Here is a 13,392-nt window from a genome sequence, read left to right as displayed (position 1 = left end):
AGAGAAGAAGACTGGAGACAAAAAGACTGGAATCAGAAGGTTATTCAAATACAGATTTGAAGTAATTAGAGCCTATACTAAGAAAGGTCACATAGAAACAGAAATGACAAGTCAGATCTGAAAGAAATCATGAAAGAATCAAAATATTCTAGAAACTTGCTGGACACTCAAATATAATGGATCAAAGATAACTCCAATATTATGAACCTAAAGAGACCAAACTGACTCTAAAGAGAAAATTGTAAAAGATTCTAATTTGAAATGATGACGACAGAAAACAAAATAGATAATGCCAATTATTTGTAATGAAAAAATGACTTAATGAAATTTGCTACTTCAGCATACTAGTATAATAAAGGCACTGAGAAATGATTATTAATTTGTGATGAAAGAGTCAAATAGATCAGCACAGCATGTGCAATGCAACTTCAAGGAAGTGAGCATAAAATTGGGGAAAACCGTGCCAGGAATCTTTTACTTCTCTCCTTGTGCATCACTAAATCAGGGGTTGCTGATTATGTTAACATGCTAGCCTGTGTCAATAAATGAATTTCAATTATTGAAGTAAAAAAGGCAAAAATCAAAGGGTCCTATTGCACATTTGCTTGTATTTTTCACAACATGGATGAGCCCTATGTACCATTAAAGTAAAAACACTCTCTCTAAAAGCAAAGTGAAACTATTGCCTGACCCAAATTCTGTTTCCACATATGGTAAAGGATAGCATTGACTCCATTGCCCTGTTATCAATACACCCTGTAGTATCTATTGTTTCTCTGTTACAAGTGAAAGGCCCACAGTAGGGTCAACTGGTAAACTCTGGTCTCAGTATCATATTCAAGCCAAACTGAGCTCAGAAGTACTGAGAAAACATCACAAGTATTCTCCTTCAAATACTTGCTCTTAAGTAATTAGAGCAGATAATTAACTGCTTAATAAGCAGATAATTATTAAGCAATGCTTCAATGTTTGACAGGCTGAAAGCAAATAAATTATCTACCAATTAAAAATTACTAAGATTTGCAGTATCTGAAAATCTGTACAAAGAATGAACTTTCTTTTCATTGTTATAAGTAGGTGGTCCTTCTATTCCACTGCAAAAGCAGCATAAGAGCTTACTCAGCTGCTGTCTTTGACATACCTGTCCCTATCAAACAGAAATTTCAGCTTTCATAGATCCTAATGCCTTTGCATGTTCACAGGCATGTTTTAAAGTTCCATCAAAGCTTTCAGGATCTCCAAGAGTCATAAAAGACTTGTTCATCAGTACAACAAGCCTAAATGGTGAGAAGGCGTGTGGGCAGGACTTCAGAGGCTCAATGGAGCAAGACTGCACAAGTTCTTGGCATTATATTAAAAGTTTCCGAACAAAAGATTATCCTACATCCCATGTGCACAATATTGATATACAACAGAGTAAATTAAAAGTAAAAGCAACCTTAAACATGACTTTTTTTTCCTCTCACAGCCAAAGGCTTGTCAAAAGATTAACAAAATATAAAGAAAATTATAAAAATCAAGTATTTTAAAATAAAAGTAACACCTTTAAAAACTGTTGTTACAAGAAGTTTATAAAAAAATCCACAAGAGGGCACCAAAGACAAAAGACTAGGACAAATCAATTGGAGACTTACATAGATAAAACTGGTTCACAAAACAGATTATTACATTTACTAACATATCAGTACCTTTAAGAAATTGACTAGTGGACAATGACTTTAAAAAAAACTGACATATTTTAGCTTTGGCCAGGTGGCTCAGCTGGTTGGAGCATTGCCCTATACACCAAAAGGTTGTGGGTTTGATTCCTGGTCAGGGCACATGCCTAGGTTGGGGTACATACGGGAGGCAACTGATCAGTGATTCTTTCACATCGCTATTTCTCTCTCTCTCTCTCTCTCTCTCTCTCTCTCTCTCTCTATATATATATATATATATATATATATATATATATGTATAATCTTCCTCTCTATCTAAAAATCAATAAACATATCCTAGGAATAGGATATAGTTTAAAATGCCATCACCACTGTCAATGAGTAAAACAGAAATATGTTTAAAATATATTTTTATTGATTTCAGAGAGGAAGGGAGAGGGAGAGAGAGAGAAACATCAATGATGAGAAGCATCAATTGGCTGCCTCCTGCATGCCCTCTACTGGGTATTGAGCTCGAAATCCGGGCACATGTCCTGACTGGGAATCAAACTGTTAACCTCCTGGTTCATAGGTTGACCCTCAACCGCTGAGCCACACTAATGAGGCACATTAAATTCTATTTTTAACTAAGCAGTATCTATGTTTCTAGGGGCATGTTGCTTATATTCAGTAATAGGAAATATCAAATATTCATATTACTTTATCACTGCATTCTAAACTGCATTTATATAAAAAGATTTATAATTATAACCTTATGTTCCTAGAGCAAATATAACTAAGGGCTAATTTATCTTTGAAAACAATTTCTTTTTCTTATTCTTTCTTTCTCTTACTCCTTTTCTGTTCCATTATGATAACTCTTAATAGCAAGCAGAAACTTTAATATATACTTAGCAAAAGAAATATCACTTGCATAAACTTAGAAATTATAATATAAAATGACTTTAAGAAGTCAGTTTCCAAAACATACAATTGAAGCACAATAAACTACCAATATTAATTTTAACATGCAGTTTACACTACTGAAATTCATGATACAAATGAAATTCTGGAGCAGAGGAGTGTCAAGGCAACAATAACAACAACAAAAAATTGCCCCCAAACCAAATACAAGGTGTCCCTCCAAAAATGTATATACACTTTGAGTAATTATTAATTCCAATGGATTAAATCTGAAAAGAAAGAAACATCAACTGAGCTATCAGCTACTAAAGGTGTATGCATTTTTGGGGACACGCTTTACTTATCACATGTTTGATTTAAGCACAGCTGATCAAATATTTCACATACTATTCATTACACACCTTATTATTTTAAAATGCAAATACATCCTATGTTGATGATACTCTTATGGCACTATCCTCCTATATAATAAAAGGCTAATGTGGAAATTGACCAAACAGCAGAACAACCAGTCGCTATGACACGCACTGACCACCAGGGGGCAGATACTCAACACAGGAGTGCCCCCTGCTGGTCAGTGCATTCCCACAGCCAACCTCACACAGCCGGCCAACCTCCCATGGCCCCTCCCCCCACCGGCTGGCACCAATGGGCCCCGATCAGGACTGGGTGAGACAGCCCCGATCAGCCCTGATCACTAACCAGGCGGAGGGGCCCCACCCTTGCACGAATTTGTGCACCAGGCCTCTAGTACTAAATAATAAGGGGTAAAGTAAAACCTATTATAAAGCAATTTTATACATACATTTATTGATTCAATAAGTATCAATTAAGTATTTATATGTAAACACTTATTGTATGCCAGGCAATGTGCTAAGATATAATATTTGTCCTTAAGAAATGTACAGTTTGGTGGAGTTAGAAAGTAGAAAATAAAATACAGTGAGATAAATACTTTCTTAAGGGAGCAGGGTGGGCACTGGCCTAACTGGACGTGGAGGAGCATTAGGGAAGGTCTCCCTTTCCAGAGGAGTCAATGACGAGGATGACTCCTGAAGGATGAGTTAAGCAGGAAAATGAGGGTTAAGTAAGTAGTCTAGGAAAATGCAGAACCTATGCTTTTCTTTAAAAACTTTTTGAGCAATCCCATCTTTGCTGATGGTTTCTCTATTAGCTGCAGAAAACCTGCTGTTTCTCTAATTGTCTGAGTTCTCCCTTGTGATTCAAACTTGCATAGTCAACTGCCTGCTACACAACATGATGTGGATGACCCATGGGTGCCTCAAATTAAACCAATGTTGACGTGATCTCATCTCACTCAGAAAGCTGCCCTAGAAAGAGAGCTGCTGGAGTGTTTCAGGCACAGCACAGTATGTGGAGAAGAAACAAAGTCTCTGGCTATTCTATCGAGAAGTTCGGTTGAGAACATATTGTTGCTGATTTGTTCCCTTTTTTTTAATGGTCAAAATACAACTACATTTTTAGGCTGAGGAGTAAGGCCCTAGAAGAAAGGGATAACATGACTGACTGAAAAGGCAATCAGAGAGGGGCCTTTTAAGGGAGTAGGAAGTTGGAAATCAAGGGGCAATAAAAGAAGTCCTGCTCTTTATGCATATCTCTATCACAGTACTATCATGCTGCACTTTGATCAGGTATCAGTTCATTTGTAGCCTTCCCCACTAGACTGCAATCTTTTTGCAGGCAAATACCATGTCTTATTTTTCTTCTGTACAAATTTTTATGAATGGAAAAAAGGTATATCCTCTGAAACAGGGAGAATGAAAAACGTAGTGAAGATACAGAAACATATTAAAGTTAGAAGGAAATTGAAATCTAGAGTGCAGTAAAACAAGAGAAAAATAAGTTATAAAAATTGGAAAGAAATAAAACTACCTTTATTCATAGATAACATGAAAGTAGAAAATTTCAAAGAATCTACCCCAAAACTCCTGGAAATAATGAGTATAGCAAGGTCACAGGATATAAGGGCAATATAAAAAAAAATCATTTGCTTTCTAAATACCAGCAATAAATAATTAGAATTTGTAATAGAAAAACATTTTTAATAGCACTAAAACACATTTAGGTCTAACATTATGTGTACAGAATCTATGTGCACTGAAGAAAGAAATCAAAGCTCTAAATAAATACATTCCATGTTCATGGATTGGAAGACTCAATATAATTTCTTCCTAATTTAATGTATAGATTCAATTCAATCCCAATAAAAATTCCAACAAGCTAATTTGTAAATGTGGACAAAATTATTCTAAAGATTATATAGAAAAGCAAAATACCTAGAACAGTTAACACAATACTGAATAAGAAGAATAAAATTTGAAGACTCACAGAATCCAATTTTAAGACTGCTAGAGTCCCAGGTGTACTTTTTAATGGTCCAGCATACGAACTTACACGGTCCCGATTCCTCCAAGCCCCACCGCCAGGCAATGGCTTTGGAGTAATCCAGGGACATACAGTGAGGAACTGGACTGTTTGACATTGGGGCAGGAACATGGGGGCAGCTTTCTCCCAGACAGGGGTGCTCACAGGGGTGATTGTTCCTGAGGCAGAACCTCCCCCATCACAGAGCTGACTGGCAGCCATATCTGAGTTTCCATCAGCATGGCCCACATTGTTTGCTCCACCCTGGTGATTTCCTGAGACCTTGCCCCATTCAATTTGCTGCCCCACCCAAGCTGTTTGCAGCTGCTTTTCCATAAGAATGGCCTGTCCTGACTCAGGCTTCAGGCTTTGCTAAAATCTCTTAAACAAGCAGCAGCTGGAATCAGCATACCCCAAAGCTATCAATAAAAGGCCCAAGACCCAGCACTAATACCAGCCTGACTTGCTTCACAGCTGGGCTTTTCCTGGGCACTTCCTAGCCCAATACAAATAGCAGCCATCTGCAGATATCTCTCTGTAGCTCCTGCCGGGTGGCCTCAGGCAATGGCTGACTTTGGACCTCCCCTAGAGGCCCCAGAGCCAGTCACCTGGTGAACAGCTTCGACCATAACATATTACAACTCTACACATCTACAAGCAACACACTCAAGGGACAGACTCAGTGAGCACCAAAGTCCCACTGAAGCAAGTCCTGCTTCATAGGGGTGTCTCCTGCATATAAGCTCTTCTATTGTAGACACAGCTGGTCCTCACAGCCAACTGGCCTGGAGGCCAATTCCTCCCAGTGACGACAACTCCTCCCAGTGACGCCAATAAAGGCTCAACTACAACAAGACTGTGTACACAGCCTACACAGGGACAACCTAGAGTGCCCAGCTCAGGTGACTAGGGAGGCTGAGCCACTGGGCCCTACAGGACACCTATTACACAAATTTAAATTGGCCAAAAGACACTCCACACAATGAATAGAGAAAGATCTCCACCAAGGCACATCAGCATGAAAATTTTAAATAACAGGGAGAAAGTGAAGATCTAAAAAACTTCCATAAAATATTAAAAGGATTAGGCATCAGAATATCATCTGTCTTGTCATCACCAATACTGGTAAGTTAGAAAATATACCAAGGCTTTCAAAATGTTAGGGGAACATTAATGCAGAACTTTATACCCAGAATTTTTTTCTTAATATTATTTTATTTTTCAATTAGTCTACTTTTAATATTATTATATACTAGAGGCCCGGTGCATGAAAATTCATGCACTGGAGGGGGTGTCCCTCAGCCTGGTCTGCCCCCTCTCACAGTCCAGGAGCCCTCAAGGGCGGGAGGTGACCCAGCGATCAGGGGAAGGCGATGCCCCATCACACCTCTGCTGCTGCCAATGCTGGCAGTGTAAGCCTCGGCCGGTCCTGGTTATCTGAGCCTCGGGCGGCCCTGGGTGGCTGGGCGGCCGCCATCTGAGGCTTGCTTGTGCCTTGAGCTGGCCCTGGGCAGTTGGGGGGCTGAGGGGACTGGGGGACTCTGTAGGCAGGCGCGCGGGATGGACTCGGCATTGCCGCGCGCGTGCCGCCCAGGCAGGACTAAGACTGAGCGCCGCCATCTTGTGGCTGTGGGCGCAACCATCTTTGAGGGCGGGGCAGTCAATTAGCATATTCCCTCCTTATTGGCTGTGGGCGCTGCCATCTTTGAGGGCAGGTCAATTAGCATATTCCCTCCTTATTGGCTGTGGGCACCACCATCTTTGGGACAGCATGAGGGTCAATTAGCATATTCCCTCTTTATTAGATAGGATTGGCATCAGGTGTACAGCATCATGGTTAGACAATCATATACTTTACAAAGTGTTCCCTCTAATATTTCCAATACCCACCTGGAACCATACACAGTAATCACAATATTGCTGACTACATTCCCTATGCTGTACTATACATCCTCATGACTATTTTGTAACTACCAATTAGTATTCTTAACCTCTTCTGCTTTTACACCCAGTCCTCCAACCCTCTCCTCCTCTGGCAACCAGAATTTTATACTCAATCAACAGTAAAGGTAGAACTGAGACAAAGTCAGAAATATAAGGCCTGAAAAAAAAACTGCTCATGTTGGGAAGCTCCTGGGAAAAATAGTTAATCAAAATAAGGAAGTAAAATGAGAAAGACATGATCCAGGAAACAGGGGATCCATTACACAAGAGAAGAAAAAGGAATTCCTAGGATAATGTTGAAGGGAAGTATTGGGGATGACAGCTGCTCAAGACTAGAAAGCAATCAGTTCAGGTTAGAGGAGGACAGAGGCTAAAGAATGAGTCAAGGAAAAAGTATAACACTAATAAATGTTCTGTGTTTGAAAGAGGAGTTTACAGCTCCTGCAGAGAATGTGGAGATGTAGCCTTTGAGAAAAAATTAGTAATAGGTACATAGAAAAATTAACAACAAACAACAGTATAAAAGCTAAGAAAATTAGTAGCTATAGAAATCACAAAAAGAATATACAATCACAATATATTGTGTGTTTACATGGTTGTGACTATGTAATACTGAGTAGGGATTTTTTTTTTTTAATTATGGTTTAATAAGGGGGAAATTAGAGAAAACAAGTAATCAATTCCTTTTTAAAGAATTTCAGTTTGCAATCAATACTTCTATCTCAAATTTGACATAACCTTATCAGAAATTGTATAACTGCTAAGACAATATTGTTTACTTTTAAAAGTACTAATAAATATTTGACTGAATAGTGAGATTAAAGTATTAATAAAGGAACATGAAAACTTAAAAGTAAAAATCCTAGTTATAATCTTGCTTCCTCTCCAGTTTTGTTTTTAAAATGCACTGTAAATGGAAAAAACTAGTTCCTTAAATGTCCCTCCTGCTTCTCTAGTAACTCATCTTCTAGTGTGGCACTCCTAGATACTGTGCATACCTCATAAGCCACTAATCACTAATTCTTAAGATATCAGAAAAAGATAATAAATATTTAATGCAAACTAAGCATATTTTGAGATTTAATGAAGAGTACCTCATTTGTATAATGAAACAGTAAGTGCTATTGATATAAAGAAAAAAATTATAGAAAAATGACTCAGAAGAAAAAGATCAATTTTTTGAGGGTAATTACGAACCGAATTTTCTTCCTCCTCTTCCAATTCTCGCTGCTGTTCTTCATGTCTTTTAGCTTTGATCTCCATAGCTTCTGCAATCAGGTCTCTTAAAATCGATACAGGCTTTGCATTCTTGATAAAAGGATGCTAGAAAAGTAAGATTCAAAGGTATAATTTTAAAATATTTATCTGAATTATATCTAAAAAATGTTAAAACAACATGTAAATAAATGCAAACCAGGATCTTCAATGATTGTTCTTTCATCCAGAATTAAATGTATAGGTTAAGAATAGAGAATACTGCCCTAGCTGGTTTGGCTCAGTGGATAGAGTGTCAGCCTGAGGACTGAAGGGTCCCATGTTCAATTCCGGTCAAGGGCACATGCCTGGCCAATCCCCAGTAGGGGGCTTGATCCCCAGGAAGAGGCGCGCAGGAGGCAGCCAATCAATGATCCTCTCTCATCATTGATGTTTCTATCTATCTTCCCTCTCCCTTCCTCTCTGAAATCAATAAAAATATATTATTAAAAATAGAGAATATTGCCCTAACCAGTGTAGTACAATGGTTAAAGCACCAGCCTGCATGCGGAAGGGTTGTAGTTTCAATTTCCAGTCAAGGGATTTTGCCTGGGTTGCAGGTTTGAACCCACACCCCAGTTGGGGCACATTTGGGAGGCAACTGATCAACGTGCCTCTCTCACATCTCTTTCTTTCTCTCCCCCCCCCCCCCCCCAACCCTTTCCCTTCCACTCTCTCTCAAAATGACTGGAAAAAAATATCCTTGGTTCAGGATTAACAAAAATTTTTTAAAAACATAGAATAAGTCAGCTGCTTTAGAAATAAAATTTTACTTTTTGGTTTACTTGTTTTTAAAAACCATTAAAGCACAAACACAAAAATGCAATCCTGTTAGTAAAACTACATTAATGAAAACTACCTCATAGATATAATTATCCAAAGGGAGTTTAGAGTAGGTTGGAAAAAAGATAAAATTTTTTTTAAAGAATTGGTGATTACATTACATATAAAAATAAAATTATGTATTAGTTACAGATTTTAATTAACCTTAATAAGCTGACAGCCAGAATAAGTGGTCAAAAGAAGGCAACTATTTTCTTACTTCTTTTACATATTTTCTATTTTATTAGGTATTGAAAATGTAATCATTCCCAATGGAGGAAAAAAATGGCAATAAAATGTTTTCAGAACATGAATATTGTTTCATATCTATAATATATAAAAATAACTTTTCATTTTTTTATTCTACCCTAATTTAACAAAAATATCTGAATTTATTACAAATCTGGTAAACAGAACAGAAACCACCAGAACAGACCTGTATTTTTGATGATTTTTTATTGAGTGGGAAGACTGTGAGAGAAATAGAGGGTAAGATTAAAAGTATAATTGGGAAAGATTATCTTATTTGGAGGCAATACAGCTTCAAAATGTAATTTTCATAATTAACTGTCAGTAAATAGACCCAGGTAAAAGCTGAGTTATTTAATAAAGAACACAAAAATATTCTCAAAGACAAAACAATTTTAGTGCTAAAGAAGAAATTACAGATATGTGGAAGAGGCTTTAAAATGGTGAACATATATCATTTGAGGAAAGTATGAGCAAGAATTGACCAGATTACAGAAATAATAGAATCAATAGCAAAGAACTAATAAATTATTTTATAACAGTTATAGACTAATCACCAGATAACTTGAGTTCCATTAACATAGCTATGGTAGACTCCTGGTTCCACCAAAATAGAGTTGTGGCTAGGTGCTCAGTAGCCCAGCTAGATCCTACCTTTCTTAGTCCCCCACTCAGCTGGCTGTGGCTAGGAGACTAAGTTCTGGGAACGGAATGGAACGGAACGGAACGGAACAGAATGGAATGGAACAAAACGGAATGGAAATCTTGATGGTGTGCTCCACTTCCTAACCTGGGCCTTAAAACACTGTGTGCACTCTTCCATGACTTCTCTTCTTTCTGCCAAGCTGGAGAGCAGACAAAGATAATGACCTAGACAATGGTGGAACAACAAGGAAGGAACTCCAGCCCTACACTGAACATTTTTGAGAAACACTGATGGAAGGTCATACACACACACACACACACACACACACACACACACACACCTGAAGATATGTTCTTTGCCCTTAAGAAACTTATCTAAAATAAGGAATAAAACACAAACACATACAAAAAAATTAAAATGTGACATACAAGTTACATTTATGATGGGTTGGCATAGCCTATACAATTAAGAGATGAATAGGTAAGACAATCTCAGATGCCTCATTCAAAATAAATAGATCATTTTAGGGAGGAGGAAAATATGAACAATATGCACAAACACACCAAGACAGGGAGTGTATGTTAGAACACAGTAGGAAAATCTGTCTTGTCAAGACAGAAACATTTAGAGAAATGGTGTTATGTGAATTTAGATACAAGCAATAGTGGGGCAAGAAGCATACATGCTTAGGATGAAATGCCTGAATTTTGTTTGAGAGCCATTTTAATTATATAAACAAGAGAATAATATAAGGAAAAGAATGTCTTTGATAGCATAATCCTGCAGTACAATGTAGAAACAAAATAGAGTGAGGAGAGCCCTGGCTGGTGTGGCTCAGTTGGTTGTAGTGTCATCCGATGCACTGAAGGGTCACAGGCACATACCTGAGTTGGGGGTTTGATCCCCAGTTGGAGCACATAAGAAAGCAATCGATGTCTGTCTCTCTCTCTCTCTCTCTCTCTCTCCCTCTCTTTCTCTCACTCTCTCTACCCCCCCCCCTTTCCTCTCTCAGTAAAATCAATAGAAACATGTCCTCACTGAGCCTTTAAAAGAAAAACAGAGGGAGGAGAAACTGTAATAATAAAGGTGTGAATTATTAGAACCTAGGTTAAAAAAACAGATGCCACAATGGAGAAAAGTGAATCTGATGAAAGTACTCTTAAGAAGGATTTAGTCACTATATATACTAACAGTAGAAGAAGACCAACACTGCAAAAACTGGGAAACAATAGAATTATATCTCTTTTAAAGAGTACAGAAACCTCAAATTGTATTATGCCTTATCTTTTCAGGGGAAATTATGAGCCAATCCTCCAAGCCACAGTGTTACCTTTAAGAAATGCCAAAGCACATACATGGTTCATCCAGTCTACTGCAAATTTTCACTTTTGTGCAGTTAAGTGTGAACTGACTACCCAGTGCTTGCTACCATTCGTCTATAGTGTTTAACGTTCTTAATCTTGAATCCTCGATATGTCTGATTTCATTTGTACTCGTGTGTTTTTTCTACATAACCACTACCAATGTTATTTTGACCAACAAAGAGGAACTGGCTAATAAAGTTAAAAGGCTATTGGAAGAACAAGGCCATATTATTTGAGCATTCTCAACAGTCAGAAGAGAAGTTTTATCAGACATACTGGCAGATTCTTAAAGAATACTTTAAAGTAACAGGTGGTAAAATAAAAAAATGCAAGGCAACATTAAAAAATGACAACAAGAAACACCAGAGAAAACAATTTGGCAAAAAAAAAATGTCAATTGTGATTAAAATGTTATTTGCATATACTACTGTAAATAAATGGGTTGAATTTCTATTAAGTAGTATTTTAGTTACTAAAAGACACTGAGTTCATAAGATAAATTCAACTGCATGCTTTCTACATGAGACATACACTTAAATAAATCCAACTCAGGTTTCCTCAAGAGGCGTACTGAAAAAACTTGGGTTAAAAGTCAAAGACAGACAATAAAATTTTAGTCAAACATAAAAATATATCAAGAATAACATAATCAAAAGGCAGAACTAAAGACAATTCCCTATACCTCTCCATTAAAGTGCAGCTAGAACCCTGGACATTGTATATAAAACAAACATAGGAAAACTCTGAAAAAATGGGGAGAAGGCAGCAAACTGGCTAGGGACTGTGGGACTTGAGGAAAAACATAGCTGTGAGTTCCATGGGTTTTCTTTTTATCTCCTTTATCCTAGACTGGGTACTGGAAAAGCCAGCAACCCAGAACCACTAAGGGACACAATCTAAAAAAGCTCCTACAACAGCCTTCTCTCTTGAGCCAAAAAATCAGGAAAGGGACAGCTAACAAGACAAAACTTCTAGACAATAACCATCCTACTCCAGCCAAACATCACAGAAAAACATTGGCCCCAACTCCACCAGCAAAGGCTGAGTGGGGAACCTATACTTCCACCCTCTGGAGGGTATTCAATCCTACTCAGATGGTGTCAGATAAAACGTGCCTCTTGCCCCAGGACTTATATGCCTATCAGACAGTAATTAGACTCTAATGAGACTAAAGATAATTATCCTACGTAAAAAAACTTAAGTCAGAAGTTTGTTGGGCAGAAAGCAGAGTAGAGAAAGGATGAAAATTGGGATTAGTGGACAAATGGAATAAACCTGGAATAATGATTTAATCAATGTGCTCTTCAGTGTCATTTAACCTTTCTGTGCTTCAGTATCCTCATCCACAAAATTAGGAAATTATACTAGAATACTTCTTAAATGCTTTTCAATCCTAAAAACTCTAAGTTAAAAACAACAGAATATTTTCTAAGAAAGATTAGAAAAGGTTATGGGAGAAAGACTAGAAAGAAATACTGGTTAAACTATCCAAAAATCAGCTATCAGATATATTTGAATTTACCTCCACCATCATATTTTGTGCTCACTTTCCTGTGTGTGTTTTTCTCCTTTCTTGCCTTCCTTGGTGTTTAATAATTTAGATATTCAACATGATAATACTAATAGGTCTTTGATTTATGTGCACAAAAACTCCTTGGATATCTGACAATATTTCAAAATAAATGTTTCAGTTAATTAATTTTTGAAAGGTACTATTTGCATATAACAAAAAACTCAAAAGGCTCAAAAACAGCACTCAACAAAAAAGTTAAGTTTTGATTCAATTCCTGCTTCTCAGCCACAGTTACCTTCTCTGGAGGCCAGTTTCCTGCTTATTTTTTCAGAGCTACTCCACCATAACCACTGGCATATGCACATTTACATATATGTATGTGTGCCTGTGTGTATTTTGCCAATCACTCATCTCAATGGAGCTTAAATTGTTTTAAATTGTTGGAAGTTTTTTAATATTGTTTCCAATCTTTTGCCATTATAATGTTCTATGAATATTTTTACACATGTTATTTCACACATGGTTAAATTTTTCTATAAAGTAAATTTCTACAAGTGTAATTACTGGGTCAAAGAATATTTAACATTTTACTTTAGTTAGACAATGCTAAATTGCCTTCAATGGAGAATGAGTACTAGTTTTATTTTCATAGCA

At 37.2% G+C, this 13,392-nt stretch overlaps 1 protein-coding gene across 4 annotated transcripts in view; it reads right to left on the bottom strand.

Moving 5' to 3' along the window:
• The window catches only part of STK3 (serine/threonine kinase 3), a 208,760-nt gene that overhangs the window by 79,061 nt on the left and 116,307 nt on the right, over positions 1–13,392 (bottom strand). For all 4 annotated transcript variants that reach the window (XM_006099988.2, XM_014465437.2, XM_023763619.1 and 1 more), the window contains one exon: positions 8,088–8,213. In XM_006099988.2, coding sequence (XP_006100050.1) covers positions 8,088–8,213 — 126 coding nt within the window. The remainder of the gene's footprint in view (positions 1–8,087; positions 8,214–13,392) is intronic.

Source organism: Myotis lucifugus, unplaced genomic scaffold, assembly GCF_000147115.1.
Source record: "Myotis lucifugus unplaced genomic scaffold, Myoluc2.0 scaffold_294, whole genome shotgun sequence".
Classification (NCBI taxonomy): domain Eukaryota; kingdom Metazoa; phylum Chordata; class Mammalia; order Chiroptera; family Vespertilionidae; genus Myotis; species Myotis lucifugus.
Note: the sequence above shows the minus strand (reverse complement) of the source record. Positions and strands in the feature narration are given on the sequence as shown.